The 18,778-nt window shown below is 35.7% G+C and overlaps 1 protein-coding gene across 4 annotated transcripts; it reads left to right on the top strand.

Annotated features, from left to right (window-relative positions):
• The first annotated feature begins 11,473 nt into the window (after positions 1-11,473).
• On the top strand, positions 11,474-18,384 carry LOC145801064 (uncharacterized). 4 transcript variants are annotated; one of them, XM_082891267.1, is made up of 5 exons: positions 11,474-11,762; positions 11,847-12,016; positions 12,145-12,850; positions 17,740-17,804; positions 17,924-18,384. In XM_082891267.1, exons 3-5 carry the CDS (start codon positions 12,743-12,745, stop codon positions 18,183-18,185), a joined length of 435 nt encoding a protein of 144 aa, XP_082747393.1. In that variant the 5' UTR covers positions 11,474-11,762; positions 11,847-12,016; positions 12,145-12,742; the 3' UTR covers positions 18,186-18,384. The 4 variants fall into 4 exon arrangements, with proteins under 4 accessions (XP_082747393.1, XP_082747396.1, XP_082747394.1 ...); XM_082891270.1 differs by having other exon boundaries at positions 11,943-12,016; XM_082891268.1 differs by having other exon boundaries at positions 11,899-12,850.
• The last annotated feature ends 394 nt before the right edge of the window (positions 18,385-18,778 follow it).

Genomic DNA, 18,778 nt, shown 5'->3' on the forward strand with positions numbered 1-18,778 from the left:
AAAATCAAAAAGTCAAAAAGTCAACCCACTTTCCAAATGGAAACTATAACACTTGAAAGCACAAAAATACAATGCATATATATTCGTTCATACAAAAATGTACTCTACACCCTCACGGAGGTTTTAGAAATAATTTTTTTGAGTTTTTAATTTATATTTTTGTAATTTCAATAATTTTTAAAATATTTTAATTAATATGTTTTTACTTTTTAGATCAATTTAATCTAAATATATTTAAAAAGTATAAAATCTATACAAAAAGTTTTAAAAAATCATTGAATACAAATTAGGTGTATCTAAAAAAAAATTTCAAAATTACTTACAATATTAAAAAAAATCAGTAAAAAAAATACAAAAAAAAAACTCAATTTTTGTGTGAATTAAATCAAAGAAGATAATTGTTATTTTTTTTGAAATAATATGAACAAATATCTGTGTTATTTTATTATTTTATATGTATGAAGGTTAAGGAATAAACATATCATTTTAATCTCAAAGGCGGTGAAAATAATTTTTTAAATGTGAAAAAAATCTATATTAAATAAAAATCTTAGAGGGTGTCATTGTAATTTACCCCAAAAATATTCTATTGCCAATTAGTAAAAGACAAAAATTCATTGAAATGATAGATGTTCTCCGAAAAGGTTGAGGGAGAACAAATATACACACATATATATATATATATATATATATATATATATAGTGGGTCGGCACTGGGATATTATAAAGACGAGTTAAGACTTTTTCTCTAGTTAAATTTGAATTTTGGATGTTTGTCATGTAGATATTTTAGGGGCAATTTAGGAAGTTGGTTTTTGATTTTTTAGCTTTTTTATACCCAAAAAAAAAAAGTCAGTTTTTTTAAACAAAAAAGCTAGCTTTTTTAGCAAAAAAATTAAAAAAATTAATTTTTTGTCAACTTCTCAAAACACTACTTTATACAAATTAATAGTTTGGATTTTGTACACGTTTTTACAAACTCAACAATAAACTGTAGGACAATCTTCACTGTATTTAAAAGATTTAATTCTATTGTGTACACAACAACAAATAGAATTTAAAGAAATAAAGAAAATGAGAGAATTTGTTTGATTACAAAAATCAAACTTGAAATATAATAACGGTTCCGATTCGTAGCTCGAATTTTTCGGGGCTCGAGTGGCTCGAAATTCCAAAACAACGTCGTTTTAAGATGTTTTTTGATTCTCTTACCGGTAAGATAATATTTTTCGTACCATTCGCGCCATTCGAGCCTCACTTTCTCGAGCTACGGAGCATTTTCCATATAATAAATAAATAAATAAAAACAGATTTTATTTTGTTGCAAAAACAAAATTAAAATCTGATTTAAATAACTAAAAACAACACTGAAAATAAATTAAATAACTTACTTGATTTAATTTCTTCGAATTATTTTCTGATCAAGTCCAGTGTTTGACACTGTGTCCTTAAGACTGATTCATCCTCTCCACGGTGCTATAAGAATTTGGACGTCTATCTCCCAGGATGAAATGATCTTACCACAAACAATAGCAGCACTACAAATTGTTTGCCTTACGAACACACTAAGTGTTTACACTCTTTCTTTCAGAAATAAAATGCAGCAAGATGAAGAATATAATTAGCAGAGGTGAAATACGAAATTTCTGAAAATTTAACATCAAATGAGGGTAGTCCTATTTATAGATGTAAATGTGGCTCTTGGTTTTAAATTGAACAGGTATGATACCTGTTGGTTTTGAATTCAAACAAATTTGAATCTGTTAACAATTCAAACAGATAGCAAAAAGGGGAAGGGCCCTGTTTGGGTGTGCACTAATTCCAAACTAGTTTATTTTTGTTTGAAAACGGGAAGGGCCCTGTTTGGATGTACAGAAAATCCAAATCAGTTTAATTTGAATTCTGGATTTTATTTTACCAAAAAATAAAATTAAATTCAAATGTTTTTGGCCCAAAAAGATTAGAAGCCCAACCCAACCACACACCACGCACCCGCGCCCAAGCCCAGGCCCAGCCCAGCCCGCCCGACCAGACGGACGGCGGCGGCGGCGCGCGCGTGTGGTGATTTTTGGGTCCAATGGGTCTAGCCCATTTTGCCCATAACCTCTCCCTCTAAAACACTTGGGTACCCTTTGGGGCACACCCCAAGTATCTCACCCAAGCCTTATAAATCCTTTCAAAACTTCCCACCAAAACAATGTGGGACAAGCCAATTTACAACCTTAAGGAATTTCCACCAAAACTCTATTTCCATGGAGCACACTTTGGCTTCAATTTCCCATTTACTCGGTAATGGTTTTGAGCAACCAAATATACCACGTGAATCACAACGCGGCATAGAACGCGTTACCACTTTGACCCGAGTAAATCGATGCTCGGGAACCACCTAAAAAATAGACCAAACTTGAGAAAAAATTCTGGTTTTACCCAGAATTTTTCTACCATTTCCAACAATCCCCCACATGAATGAAATTTGATAACAACGGAAATGCAACAATATGCAGACTTTTACGAAAGAGTATAAGTCGAAAATATCTTGCATCAGGATAGGTAGTTTTCGGCCTTGAACCTTCCCTAGTGATAACCTATCGGACTTACTGGGTAACCAATGGACGTGATGCCTTGAATTGTTCAGCCGTTTGTGTAAGCCAAGACAATAGATTTCACACAAAATATCTTCTAACACATCGTGGTTCTCACTGTTGTGTTCATTTTGGCCTTGAACGCGCCTGGTTTTCATAAGTGTTTCTAGAGAATTTAGCCTTTTCATTCTCATAGAATCGGCCCCAGTTCAACACTCATATAGGTGATTCTTATTGTGAGTATCTCCTTATACTCGTCTTGATTTTATACCTTAATCAAGATATAAGTAATCATTAAAAGCAAAGCTTATCCTTATACCCCTGCATACAACATATGTTGCAGATATCACTCTCACCATAGGAATGGGTAGGGAATTTTTAATCCCTTGGTGATTTCTGGTGAGCCATACATAACTTAGTTGTCCCTTTGAACTTAGTTCTTGGGATCTCCAGTCATATAAATAGGGTTACCATTATGACGACTCTAATGTAATAGGCTTTAATCCCATTCCCTTCGATGAACTATACACTAGCTCTTTTGTCAAACCTTTTGTTAACGGATCCGCAATATTCTCTTTAGATTTTATATAATCTATTGAGATTATTCCGTTTGACAACAATTGCCTTACGGTATTATGTTGACGACGAATATGTCGTGACTTACCATTATACATATTATTCTGTGCCCTACCTATTGCAGATTGACTATCATAATGAATGCAAATAGCTGGCATAGGTTTTGGCCACATTGGAATGTCTTCTAAGCAGTGACGAAGCCATTCTGCTTCTTCTCCTGCTTTGTCCAAAGCAATGAACTCGGATTCCATCGTGGATCGTGCGATGCATGTTTGTTTGGTGGATTTCCAAGAAACAGCAGCGCCTCCTAAAGTAAAGACATATCCACTTGTGGATTTTGAATCTTTAGTATCCAATATTCAATTTGCATCACAATAACCTTCAAGTACTGTTGGACATCGAGTAAAGTTCAAGCCATAATCACAGGTGAATCTTAGATATCTAAGAACCCGAATGATCGCTTTCCAATGGTCTTCTCCGGGGTTACTAGTGTACCTACTCAATTTGCTGATAGCATAAGCTATATCAGGACGAGTACAATTCATTAGGTACATTAGGCTTCCAATGATTTGGGAGTATTTTAACTGAGACACTGCATCACCTTTATTTTTCGATAAATAAAGACTGATGTCTACAGGTGTTCTAGCTAAATTCAAATCATCCTTGATAAATTTATCAAGAATTTTCTCAATATAATGAGATTGAGATAATGCATATCCGTCAGATGTTTTAGTAATTTTCATTCCTAATATAACATCTGCGACCCCTATATCTTTCATATCAAATCTTTTGTTAAGCATTTGCTTAGTTAATTTGATCATGTTTTGACTGCTTCCAATGATAAGCATGTCATCCACATAAAGACAAACTATGACATACCCTTGGTCAGTGTTTTTAACATAGACGCATTTGTCACATTCGTTTATCTTAAACCCATTAGTAAGCATTGCATGATCAAATTTTTCATGCCATTGCTTAGGTGCTTGTTTTAATCCATAAAGGGATTTTACAAGTCGACAAACTTTCTTTTCTTGCCCTGATACTACAAACCCTTCGAGTTGTTCCATATAGATCTCTTCACTTAGATCACCGTTTAAGAAAACTGTCTTAACATCCATTTGATGTATTTCTAAATTAAACAACGCTGCTATAGAAATAAACATGCGAATGGATGCTATTCTTGTCACAGGGGAATATGTGTCAAAATAGTCCAGACCTTCCTTTTATCTGTAACCTTTAACAACAAGTCTTGCTTTATACTTGTCAATTGAACCATCTGTTTTCATTTTTCTCTTGAATATCCATTTATATCCAAGAGGTTTAGAACCTGGTGGAAGATCCACCAATTCCCAAGTATGATTTTGCATAATGGATTCAATTTCATAATTAACAGCCTCTTTCCACAAATGTGCTTCAGGACCTGTCATTGCTGCCTTAAAGCTTTGAGGTTCATTTTCTAACAAGTATGTCAGAAAATCTGGACCAAAGGATTTTGATGTTCTCGCTCTCTTACTTCGTCTTGGTTCATCATCAGTTAAATCCTGTTGGTCGAGACTATTACTAGTCTCTTGTGTTTGATTGTCATTAGTCTCTTGACTTTGTGTACAATCATAAGTTCTTTTCTGTGAACTTAAATCCTGTTCTTTCTTGTAAGGAAAGACATGTTCAAAAACACAACATTCCTTGACTCTATAATAGTGTTCACATCTATATCAGATATTTCTGATTTATAAGTCAGAAACCAATATGCACTACTATTCTGAGCATAACCAATAAACACACAATCTACTGTTTTTGGTCCAATTTTAGTCTTTTTAGGAACAGGAACTTCAACTTTTGCCAAACACCCCCACACTTTTAAGTATTTGTAGGAAGGTGGTCGACCTTTCCACAATTCATAAGGAGTGTTGTTGGTTTTCTTGTGGGGTATTCTATTAAGAACATAATTAGCAGACAATATTGCTTCCCCCCACAAGTTCTGTGATAAACCTGAACTGAGTAACATGGCATTCATCATTTCTTTGAGTGTTCTATTCTTCCTTTCAGCAATTCCATTTTGCTGTGGAAAATAAGGGGCTGTAGTTTGGTGAATAATGCCATGTTGTGCACAAAATACATTTAATGGTGCATCATATTCACCACCCCTATCACTTCTATTATAAATCAATGAATTTTTAAAACAAATTCAAGAAAAAAACAAAAATAATTATGACTACTCAAGTCAAAATTAATGTTTTAACAAAATCATATCCTCATAAAAAATTTTGCCTAAGAATCAAACAATTCAAAAACCCATTTGATTGTATACATTCTTGCAACTCAATAACAAATAAATGTCACTGTTATAAAAATATTTGTGACAGAAGAAAATTAAATTATCTCAACTAATGCAAGAGATACACCCCCATATTAATAAAATGGTTCATGGTTTAACAAATTCTACTACGCAAGTAAAATAATTATTAATGACATCTCATGTCACATAATTCAATAATCAACATAAAAGATTTCTTAAATTACTTCCCAATTAAACAGACCGATATAATTACATACATCTTCATGTTTAAATTTTTCTGGTATTTAAACACCCATTCAAAATTGATTAGAAATATTCAAATTAACCTGCTTATGTCCTAAGTCGACATAACAATTTATCATTCCAAATCACTTGAAATTATTGTTAAGAAATAACTTGAGTTGATATCATACATGCATATCAAACGCATCAACTAAAAATAATGAATTAACAAAATAAATTAATCATGCACGATCCCATCACTTGCATCATGAAATAAAAGGATTCTCAACTCATAAATAAAATCCAACGCATATAAACTTTAAACTTCAAAATGACAAAACATACCTTCATTTAATAAGTTTGATTTGTACATACAAAATAATTTTATTTTCCTTGTTACTAAAACTAGTAAAATAAAATACCGAAATAATATCTGATTACAAAAATCAGAAAACCAAACCACAAATTAATTTTCTAGTTACTTAAACCAGAAAATAAATTATAACCCAAAATCATTTTTTTTTCTTGTTACTAAAACTAGAAAATACTGTAATTTTATTTTCCTTGTTACTGAAACTAGAAAATAAAATACCACAAAACTATCTGATTACAAAAATCAGAACAAACACAAAATAATTTTCTAGTTACCAAAATCAAAAAATAAATTAAAACACAAAATAATTTTATTTTCTTTGTTATTAAAACTAGAAAATAATATAATTTTATTTTCCTTGTTACTAAAACTAGAAAAATAAAATACCAAAATAATTTTCTGTAACACCAAATAATATTCTGCAATTGTTAATGACACCAGTATATTACTACTAGTTGTCAAAGAAAAGAGACAGTATATTACTACTATCTGTCAAATAGCATAAATCACTATTTGTTTTTCCAACCAGAATATTACTTTGAAAACACAGAAAATTAAATACAATGAAGATACCAAAAAGGAATCTGTCTTAAAATTGTAGGACAATCTTCACTATATTTAAAAGATTTAATTCTATTGTGTACACAACAACAAATAGAATTTAAAGAAATAAAGAAAAGGAGAGAATTTGTTTGATTACAAAAATCAAACTTGAAATATAATAAATAAATAAATAAAAACAGATTTTATTTTGTTACAAAAACAAAATTAAAATCTGATTTAAATAACTAAAAACAACACTGAAAATAAATTAAATAACTTACTTGATTTAATTTCTTCGAATTATTTTCTGATCAAGTCCAGTGTTTGACACTGTGTCCTTAAGACTGATTCGTCCTCTCCACGGTGCTATCAGAATTTGGACGTTTATCTCCCATGATGAAATGATCTTACCACAAACAATAGCAGCACTACAAATTGTTTGCCTTATGAACACACTAAGTGTTTACACTCTTTTTTTCAGAAATAAAATGCAGCAAGATGAAGAATATAATTAGCAGAGGTGAAATACGAAATTTCTGAAAATTTAACGTCAAATGAGGGTGGTCCTATTTATAGATGTAAAGGTGGCTCTTGATTTTAAATTGAACAGGTATGATACCTGTTGGTTTTGAATTCAAACAAATTTGAATCTGTTAACAATTCAAACAGATAGCAAAAAGGGGAAGGGCCCTGTTTGGGTGTGCACTAATTCCAAACTAGTTTATTTCTGTTTGAAAACGGGAAGGGCCTTGTTTGGATGTATAGAAAATTCAAATCAGTTTAATTTGAATTCTGGATTTTATTTTACCAAAAAATAAAATTAAATTCAAATGTTTTTTGCCCAAAAAGATTAGAAGCCCAACCCAACCACGCACCCACGTCCAGGCCCAGGCCCAACCCGCCCGACCGGACGGCGGCGCGCGTGTGTGGTGATTTTTGGGTCCAATGGGTCTAGCCCATTTTGCCCATAACCTCTCCCTCTAAAACACTTGGGTACCCCTTGGGGCACATCTCAAGTATCTCACCCAAGCCTTATAAACCCTTTCAAAACTTCCTACCAAAACAATGTGGGACAAGCCAATTTACAACCTTAAGGAATTTCCACCAAAACTCCATTTCCATGGAGCACACTTTGGTTTCAATTTCCCATTCACTCGGTAATGGTTTTGAGCAACCAAATATACCACGTGAATCACAACGCGGCATAGAACGCGTTACCACTTTGACCCGAGTAAATCGATACTCGGGGCCCACGTAAAAAATAGATCAAACTTGAGAAAAAATTCTGATTTTATCCAGAATTTTTCTACCATTTCCAACATAAACTCAAAAAAAAAAATTGACCCAAAATTCAAATTGATTTATAGCTACACATATACTTTAGGGTAAATTACATTTTATACTCCTACACTTTACATCAAATCTCATTTTGACCCCTACATATGAAATCATGATAGTTAATCCTTTACACTTCTAGTTAAATCTCACTTTGGTCCATACACATTAAATCGTAACATTCACCCCTTACACTCTTACTCAAATCTGATTTTGGTTCTTACACAAGTATCAATATCTCTCTTCTATTACTTCATTTTTAAATCTTTAACAAAATCTAGTTATGTGATTGCAAAATGAGAGAAAGAGAAGAAAATTATCTATGTTTTCCACCAATAGACTTGTCCTACGTGATAAGCACGTGAGAATTATATAATAAAATATATTTATAAGTTCGTATGGTAAAAGTTGAGACAAAAATGTAAGAAAGTAAAATTTTTGAAATTACAAAAAAAAAAAAAACGCGACAAAGAAATTAAATAGAGAGAAAGATGAATAGACAAAAAATTATGTTACTGTGAAAAAAACAGATTTCGTGATTTCAATTTATGCAAAATCCTAATTCATCTTCTTAATTGTTCACAATCTGCGTTTTGTTTTAACCTAATACAATTATATTTTGATGTAAATTTTATAATAAAGCGTGTATTAGTAGAAAAATGTAGATGATTTTCCTTACTTATCCTCATGTCGTACTCGCATTCTTATCACATGATTAGTTTTGTTAAAGTTTTAAACAATTGAGTAACAAAAAGGGGACATTGACATTTGTATAGAGATCAAAGTGAGATTTGACCAAAAGTACAGTAGTTTGATTGTCACAATTTCTTGTGTAAGAACCAAAATGGGATTTGACCAGAAGTGTAGGAGTTGCTTGTCATGATTTTATGTGTAGGGGCTAAAGTAAAATTTGGTGCAAAGTGCAGGAGTACAAAGTGTAATTTACCTAGAAAATAAATAAATAAAAATTTATATTAAAAGATAAATTTATAGAAGGATTCTTTCTAGTCCAAAATCTAGATTGTTTAGACCCGCAGGGCTCATATGGGCACTACAAGAAAAGTGGGCTAAAAAGACGGAACTATTTGCGACGGCACACTTGTCATCTCAAAAAGTCACCTTTTGCGACGGCGCAAAATGCCGTCTCAAAAGAGTAGAGTATTTGTGACGGCACTATTTGCCGTTTCAAAAAACAGAGCATTTGCAACGGCATTATTTACCGTCTCAAAAAATGAGAGTATTTGCGATGGTATTTTTTGCCGTCGCAAATACTTTCATTTTTTGAGACGGCAAATAGTGTCGTCGCAAATACTTTCATTTTTTGAGACGGCAAATAGTGTCGTCGCAAATGCTCTGCTTTTTTGAGACGACAAATGGTGCCGTCGCAAATACTCTGCTTTTTTGAGACGGCAAATGGTGCCGTCGCAAAAAGTGACTTTCGTGTTTTTTTTTTTAGTGGATATTTTTAAAATTTTAAATATTTTTTTTAGATGCACCTTACTTAGATGTATCTAAAAAATAAAAAATTTATGAAAAAATATTTTTAAAAATTAATAAATACATAAAAATACAAAAAAAAATGTATTGAATTATTGTATTTTTTTTTTGTATTTTTGGTATTTAGTGAATTTTTAAAAGATTTTTTTTACAATTTTTTAAAGTTTTAGTTGTATTTATGTTAGGTGTGTATAAAAATTAAAAAAAATACTTAAAATATTAAAAAAATTCAGTAAAAACAATATAACACGGAGAACAAGAAAGTATAATTTTGTGAAAAGAGTTTTTGGAAAACTCTAACCTAGCATAGTGATTGTGGTTTTGAGACAGCTTCATATATATATAGTCACAAAATGGTTTGAATAAATTCAATAGTATATTTCTGTCGCAAAAAAAAAAATAGAAAAAATAATGTCGTCTTACTCTTTTGATATAACATTTCTCTTTTCATTCATTTTTTCATATTCCTGTCTCTCTGTCTCTATCTCTCTCTCTCTTCTCTTTATCTCTTTCACTTATCACTCTTCTTTCTCTATCTGTCTGTTTCTCTCTCTCATTTTCTCTCTGTGCCTCTCGCCTATCTCTCTTCTCTCTATCTCTCTCTGTCTCTCTCGCTCATCTATCTTATCTCTATCACTCTCATTTCTTTTTTTTTTCTCTCTCTCTCTCTCTCTCTCTCTTATCTTTCTATTTCTCTCTATCTCTCTTCTCTTTCTGTCTCTCTCTTTTTCTGTGTGTCTCTCTCTCTCTCGCTCATCTCTTCTCTCTCTATGTCTCTCTTTTTCTGTCTATCTCTCGCTCATCTCTTGTTTCTCTCTCTTTTTCTATCACTCCCTCTATCTCTCTCTCTCTCTCTCTCTCTCTTTCTATCTCTTTTTCTGTCTATTTCTCTCTCTCCATGTCTCTCTCTCACTCATCACTCTTCTCTCTCTCTGTCTACTTGTCTATTTCTCCCTCACTATGTTCGCCTTGCTCACTCTCTCACTCCCATCTTCTCTATTTATCGAGCTCATTCTCGATTTATCGATCCACTATAAGAAAATATACTTTTAGCAACCACTTTGTCTCTCTCTCTCTCGTTCATCACTCTATCTTTGTCTCTCTCTCTCTATCTCTTTTCTTTATCTGTCTCTCACAAAATTAAAATAATTAAATATTTAAAAAATTGATTTGAATTAAGTTTTGAAAAGAGTTTTGAATTATGTGTTTAGTTATGAGTTTTGAAAAGTAATGATTATATATCTCTCTCTCTCTCCCCCTCTCTCTTTGTCTATCTCTCGCTCATCTTGTTTCTCTCTTTTTTTTCTGTGTGTGTGTGTGTGTCTTTCTCTCTCACTCATCACTATTCTCTCTCGCTCTCTCATCTCTCTTGCTCATCTTTCTTCTCTCTCCTTCTCTCCTTCTCTCATCTCTCTTGCTCATCTTTCTTCTCTCTCCTTCTCTCTCTATATCTCTTGTTCATCTCTTTTTGCTGTCTTTCTCTCTCTCTCTCTCTCTCTCGCTCATCTTGTTTCTCTTTTTATTTTTATTTTTATTTCTCTCTCTTTCTCTCTCTCTCTCTCTCTCTCTCTCTCTTTCACTCATCTCTCTCAAAAAATGACTTTACGTTAGTTTTTAAATAGAAATCTAAAAATTTTACTAACAATATTTTTTTAATTAATTGTTTTTTCAAATATTTTTTTTAATTATTTTTTTAAATATTTTTTTTCAAATAAAATTTTTCAATAATTTTTTTTAATTAAAATGTGTATGATCTCATTGTCATAAATAATAAAAAAATAAATATAAATATTTTAGGCTTGGATAAACATGTTTTTTAGTTTATGTTTTTAATTTTTTAAAAATATTTTGTTCAAACGCATTTGTAATTTATATTTTTCTAAAAATTAACAAAAATCAATTTATAAAATTTTTGTAAACATAAATTAAAAATATAAATGTTATCGAACCTACCTTAAATTTTCATCTGAGCTAGTTATGCTTGATGTGGCGAAAAAAAAAAAAAAAGCACAAAATCTGATTCCCACTCATTTTTCCCCCCCTCAACCAAAAATTCCCAACGCTCAAATCCCCAATTTTTGAACCAAAATTCCCCATCTCTCTCTCTCGCGACTGTGAGCACGGCAGACGATGGCGTCGAGCAACGGGGTTAAGGAGCCTCACTCTTTTGTTTCTCACTCCGTTGGCTTTCCCTCTGCTGCTCTCATTCTAGTGGCGAAGGAGCTGCTCAGGGACCACCACAGCCATTAATAGCAGGCTCGAAGCTTTCAACTTCAAGAACATCGGTCCGCTCAGATTCACATGATTGAAGAGACTCTCCGATTCGCCGGTGTTCCTGGTGCGGTCTAATTTTTTATATCTTTCTGTCTATCTGAATATATTTTGATGATTTCATTTGATTTCATTTCATTTAAATAAACAGGACATTCTTATATTTTGCAATTGTTTTGTTGAATCCACGATGGAATGCGAAGGTGATTACATCTGTGGCGGGTGGATTTTCCTGCATTCGTTCAAGATCTGGGTGAGTTCGGACACAGCTAAGATTGGGCTGTCTGGTCTATCTTCGTAAATCTCACGGCTTGTTTTGAGGTTGACTTGAACTTTTTGACCTGCTTGTGCTCTAGTTTGAATTTATGACTTAGATGATTGATTTTTCCTCAACTTGGAAGAAAGATATTGTGGATTTATTTTGATAAATTGTAGTGTCCTTGGAATAGTTTAAGCCCCTTGAAATGAGACTTCTGGAATTCACAAAAGTTGTGCCAGAAAGTGGTGTGGGGCTATAGAGGTTTGAGCCAATTACCCTCTCACTGCATGAAAAATATATTCACCTTTGATCTGTGTCTCTGGTTGTGTAATAAAAAGTTGAAACTGTTCGCCAAATACGTGCAATCACATGCTTCATGACCCGCGACTAGTGGGCTATTTTATGAAATATTGAGGGGCCCAATTATTTTCTTGGAACCTTGTCTTGGTTATCATGTGTCATTCGGGCCCTCCACGAAGTCTGAACCTTGTTCCATGATGTAGAAAAATGAGCTAAAAAAAGGATTAAATACACAGACACAGATCCACAGAAATATGCACGTTAATATGCATAGGCTCATCTTTGTGCATAAATTTCTTTTTCTTATTTTATTGAGGACTATCATAGATTAAGTTTGGAAAGTATTCCTTGTTAAGAATAATTTGAAGAATTGCATGTTTACATAAAGGTGGTTTGACCTGAGGGAAAATACATTTTCGAATGGTAGATATCCTTGAATTATTGTTGTTATTATTGTTTGTTTTGTATGGATAAAGAACGATGATAAAATGATACAAGCGGAGGGTTTGGAGTCTCTTTCAGAAGCTGAACTTCGTGAAGACTGTAGAGAGCGAGGCATGCTTGGTTTACTTTCAGTTGAGGAAATGCGCCAACAGGTTTTTTTCTTTCTTTTTTTTTCCCTTCTCTTTCTCCCACTCTTGGATCTACTTGTTTGTTGCTCTTTTTCATCTTTGACAATTAGAATTGAAACAGAAGTATAAAGCTTGAAAATTCCTTGAATTATGTCTAGTGTATAGAATATTAAATGCAGACTGAGGATCTCATTCCAAGGTCCATGGTTTCATAAAGAAATTATATTTTTGGATAGCATTTTTTTTGTGTTTGTAGAAATTCCAAATTACATTAAATGGTCTCATTAATTCCTATTGTTGTACAAGGGGATTGTGAGGTAAAATTGAACCAGCCCATCCTATCATGGGTATGCTAACTCCCCTGAAGAAGTTTCTCTTTTGGCTTGGTTTGTAAACGTCTCACGTAAGTTAAATAGAAATTTCAAGATTAACATGTGCACTGGTCATTCCTGGCTTGAATTTTATCCCATTGGTGTTTTTCTGAACAGTCATGGGTTGTGATTACATAAATCTCATGTTTTCAGCAAAAGAAAACCAGATGGTTTCTGCAGCCTACAAGCTTCATTTTGTTGACATACAATAGAGCTGGGCCATATGGGTTCTTCCAGTTTGTATGCTTCTTTAACTGGCTTTGCCAAGGGTTTTGTTCGCCGGTTCACTGGTTTGACTATGTTGGCTGGGATGGTTCTTTTTACATTGGCACATGAGCTACTTTTTTTGGTATAAGTAGAATTTTGTGCTTCTTCACAAAAAAATTTAGCTGCACATATTTATGAAAAAATCCTTGACTAAAGCCTAAGAGCATGACATGCTGTTGTAATTTAATATTGTGATAAAATTCAAGAAGATGGCATTCTAATTGACACATTGATTGAAGCAGTCTACCCAATGTCTCTCCATAAAAGCTGTAAAAATAAATTGATGTATATTATTGATTGATTGTATGTATGATACAAGATTGATATATTGTTATTTTTATCTGTATATTACAAGTCCTATATATAGAGAGGTTTTGGGAGTAGTAGGTGTAGAGTGGGTGGTGGTAGTAGGTAAAGTGGAGGTGGTAGGTGGAGTGGGTGAGGAGTAGTGGAGGTGTGTAGTGGTAGTGGTAGGTTTTAGTGGTGTAGGAGGTGTACATTAACAGCCCCCCTCAAACTCAAGGAGGATAGGAACTAACCAACTTGAGTTTGAAGAGAGTAACAAAACAAGAAAGTAAACTGATAAATAAAACAGGATAGGAGACACGGTATGGTCGTGTCAGACCGTTGTAGCAGACAGTTTATGGGGTCATGTCGGACCGTTGTAGCAGGACAGTTTACGGGGTCATGTCGGACCGTTGTAGCAGACACTGTGTGGTCGTGTCAGACCGTTGTAGAAGACACAGTTTACGGGGTCATGTCGGACCGTTGTAGCAGACAGTTTACGGGGTCATGTCGGACCGTTGTAGCAGCTGACCGGAATCAATGTCGGGACAGTTTATGGGGTCATGTCGGACCGTTGTAGCAGGACAGTTTACGGGGTCATGTCGGACCGTTGTAGAAGACAGTTTACGGGGTCATGTCGGACCGTTGTAGAAGACACTGTGTGGTCGTGTCAGACCGATGTAGAAGACAGTTTATGGGGTCATGTCGGACCGTTGTAGAAGACAGTTTACGGGGTCATGTCGGACCGATGTAGAAGACAGTTTACGGGGTCATGTCGGACCGATGTAGCAGACAGTTTACGGGGTCATGTCGGACCGATGTAGCAGGACACTGTGTGGTCGTGTCGGACCGTTGTAGCAGATTGTGGTGGTGCACCAAAGACAGTTTATGGGGTCGTGTCGGACCGTTGTAGCAGATTGTGGTGGTGCACCAAGGGGGCGACTTAGGGAGTGCGCCATGAGCGACTTATACATGATACTGTGTATAACCCCCCTTCAAACTCAAATAGGTGTGAAGATAGAAACCGATTTGAGGTTGAAACAAAGGGATTCATAAAGCTGACCGGTGTAGAAGACACTGTATGAGTGTGTGTATATAGGCTGCCCAAAAAATATACAGGGATGTAGATATCGAGCCCTCAAAAGTCGTGCCCTCAAAAGGTGTGCCCGCACCCTCAAAAGGCGTGCCATCAAAAGGCGTGCCCGAATGCATCAAAAGGCGTGCCGTGAAAAGGCGTGCCAGTTTGTCGGCGAGAAGAGGCGCGCGATGCGCGTGGCTGCCTCGGCTATTTAACCAAGACGGAGCTGAGGCCGAGGCAGAGGCTGAGACAAGAAACTGAGAGAAACCTCTGAAGAATTCTGCGTTGTGCTGAGAGAGAGAGGCTGTAACACTGTTGTGCTGAGAGAGAGAGTCTGTAACACTCTGTTGCGAGAGAAAATGGCTTCGTCGTCCCGTAGTCTGCTGACTCTCTTTCCCGACCTCAACGAGTCAACAAGAGAGATAGCGGGTGCGGTGTCCCGTGAACCTCAACCAAACACCACGGGGTTTGCTCCGTTGAACTTTCTGATGCAGTCGGTGGAGCAAAAAATGGCAGTGCAAACGGATGTGGAGGCTAATCAGTATACTTTGAAGGCATGTGTGGAGTCCATGACGGCGGTCACAAACTTGTCGCACCGGCTGCAGAGTAGGACAAATGAGGTGCAGCAATTAAACTCCCAGCTGGCTCTGCTCCAACGCATGTATAAGGATGCGCGAGCAGAGATAAGCGTGCTAAGGGCAGAAAACAAGGAGCTGAAGCGGAAGGCCACCGTGATGTTCCGATTTGGAGGGCCGCCATATGCTGCAGTGGAGGAGCAGGGGGGAGTGAATGTGCTCGGTGGCATGAGAAACACGGAGGCAACACCGTCAAGGGCCGCTCAGGACGGGGGCAAAAAGAAGAGACCGGCGGAATAGGCGAAGAAGTGAGGTCGGTTGGTGGCCGGCTACAGAAAAGAAAACAAAGCTGTTGTTGTTGTTGTTGTTGTTGTTTTTTTTTTTTTTTTTTTTTTTTTTTTTTTTGTAAAATGATGATCGGGGTTGATTCCGGAGATGAATAAAATATGGGTGTTGTGTAAATTTGTAAATTGTTTGATTTTTTTTTTTTTTTTTTTTTAAAATAAAAAAAAAGATATATATATATATATAAAAAAAAAATGGGGAACAACATGATGTCTACCATCAATGAAGGTTTAGAATAAAAAATAAAGTTTGATTAAAAAATAAAGTGGGCAAAAGGTAGATGGGTTTAAAAAATAAAAAAGAGGATGGGTGTGTGTGCAAGATTGGTTTAAAAAATAAAAAGGAGGATGGGTGTGTGGGCAAAAGGGAATGGATGATATGGCTAGCCAAAAGTGTTTTTATTGTAGTGCATCCAGACTTTGAAAGGTGAAAAATTATAAAATAAATAAAAGTGTTTTTATTGTGTGTCCACCTCAACAAACTCCACTCATTCAAACAAGTGGTCTTAGTATATGTTAGTGCTGCCCAAAAGTGTTTTTATTGTGGTGCATCCAGACTTTGAACACACCTCTGTCGACCCCAACGTCGCTGCAGAACTCGTTGATCAACTCTTCGTCCCTCTTCTGCATCTTCCACCCAACTCTCTCTGCCAATTCGTGCATCCTCTCCTTCTGATCCTGCGTGAATTTTGTTCTGAACCGCTTCCCCCCACTAGAATTCGCAGCTGTCGTGCCGGCCGCGGGAACCATTGATGGGTTGTTTTCTGGCGGTCACTTGATGAGAAAGAGAAGGAGAAGAGGGTGTGGCGAGGATCTTGCCGCCGAAGCTGCACATGAAGCAGACACGTGGCTGGGTGATGGTGGCGTCGTTGATCTTGCCACCGAAACTGGTGTGTGGACGGGTCCAGAAAGGAGAGACGTGAGCTGTGTAGGATAGGAGAGACTGGACCGGTGTAGGATTAAGCAAGGCGTCGGCGAGGCCGCTGACTTGTGGGTGGCGCCGGGGCCGGAGGTGGCGATGCAGACGCTGTGGAGGGAACGACATCGTTTGCGAGCTGTGAGACCTCTATTGGCACGTGTCGTTCCTGCACAAAAACTGTGGTGGACTGGAGTACTACCACGAGATGGGTTCATGCACGAGATAGAGAGAGAGCTGGAGATGGGTTGGTTTTGAGCCAGCTAGAGAGAGAGACCACGGTTTGGTGTGTTGGATGGGTTTGCCGAGAGAGAGAGAATGAGATGGCAGTGTGTGTGTGTAGCTCTGATTGTGCTGTGTGGTTGAGATCCGGCGTGCAGAAATAGTTGGAAGATGAGAGGTCCGGCGGGCGGCCAAGGCGAGGCTGCCGCCCGCCGGTGAAGCGAAAATATTAGGTTCTTAACCTAGCTCTGATACCATGTAAAAATAAATTGATGTATATTATTGATTGATTGTATGTATGATACAAGATTGATATATTGTTATTTTTATCTGTATATTACAAGTCCTATATATAGAGAGGTTTTGGGAGTAGTAGGTGTAGAGTGGGTGGTGGTAGTAGGTAAAGTGGAGGTGGTAGGTGGAGTGGGTGAGGAGTAGTGGAGGTGTGTAGTGGTAGTGGTAGGTTTTAGTGGTGTAGGAGGTGTACATTAACAAAAGCAATTTCGTAAATTCAGCTTGAGGAGGGCTTTTAAGAAGCTCAAGAACATCTATATTAAATGGAATTGGATGTGTGTTGGGTGTTGGTAGGCATCTAATTATAGAATATATATTAATTCCCAAATCCAAGGACATCAGGATATGGCTAAACGTTCCTATCTTTTTTTTGTAATATTAGAAAGGTATTTTGTGTGATGGAGATTATTTGGCATGGGCAGCTGCTTGACATCAGCTACACATGAATCTCTCTCTCTCTCTCTCTCTCAATTTTACAGCCCAGCTACATTTACAGCATTTTTGATAAATTAACATATTTGGTTCAGAAGTTTAATGTAAGTGTATAATTTCTTTCTTTAGCTCCGTGATTGGTTGGATTTGTCTCTCAATCACTCAGTACCATCTTCACTTTTGATCCTCTCCAGGTATTTTAAAGGCCCTTTCAGTTCTAATTTTTGTAATCAAAATTGGAAGCCACACTAGTTTGTTTTAATCTATAACTTGAACTGCATTTGACTTTTTCCTGTTTTGATACTGTACACAGAGCCTTCACTGTTTCTGGTAAGTTAAAGCCGGAGGAAATCGTTGGGGCTACATTGTCTTCACTTCCAGATGAGGTTGTCGATACTGTTGGTATCGTAGCCTTACCATCTGAAGATTCTGTTTCAGAAAGGAGGAGGAAATTGGAGTTCCTTGAAATGCAAGAAGAACTTATCTTAATAATCTTGTGGTTTATTTTATTGCCAATTAACACGCTCTTTGACTTTTTGACCAATCATTCTTTTGGTGACAATATGCCAAGATAATTCTACTTTCAAATTTTACTGCTTTTGCCTTGTATTGACAGCTAGTCCTGATGTCTTCACTTTTGTTCCTATCATGGGAACTTGAATCCTGAAGCAAAAAATGGAAAAATGTTTAGTACTTTCAATACTGTGGATAGATTGGGGACTTTGTTAGGAAATAAGGTTGACACCCAAATCTCAAGGTGCATTGTATTATTGTGTTCGACAATGCTACGTAGCTCAAATTTTGTGGCTCAAAAGTGGCTCAAATGGCCAAAACGACGTCGTTTTGAGTACAGAACAACATAAAAATGGCCAAAACGACGTCGTTTTGGCCATTTGAGCCACTTTTGAGCCACAAAATTTGAGCTACGAGACATTTTCCTTCATCGAATTTGGCATCTTCACACACACACCGAGTACGAACTTTAAGGTAGGTTTGATTAGTAAAATTAATAGTGAAAGAATTATTAATTGATGAGATTAATGTAGGATTTGTTATCCAATTGGATTAGTGAGATACATAATTTTTACTTATTCATATTTGTTTTACAACAAATATAGAAATATATAATTTCAATTATATGTATGCTTTACGTTATTAGTTGGAGAAT

This window comes from Camellia sinensis, chromosome 10 (assembly GCF_055761805.1).
Source record: "Camellia sinensis isolate YWXY chromosome 10, ASM5576180v1, whole genome shotgun sequence".
Lineage (NCBI taxonomy): Eukaryota > Viridiplantae > Streptophyta > Magnoliopsida > Ericales > Theaceae > Camellia > Camellia sinensis.

Coding starts and splice junctions, on each gene's coding strand:
- LOC145801064 (XM_082891267.1), top strand. CDS start 12,743: ATGATACAAGCGGAGGGTTTGGAGTCTCTTTCAGAAGCTGAACTTCGT. Junction 12,851..17,739: donor TTGAGGAAATGCGCCAACAG/GTTTTTTTCTTT, acceptor TTCTTTCTTTAG/CTCCGTGATTGGTTGGATTT. Junction 17,805..17,923: donor TCACTTTTGATCCTCTCCAG/GTATTTTAAAGG, acceptor TACTGTACACAG/AGCCTTCACTGTTTCTGGTA.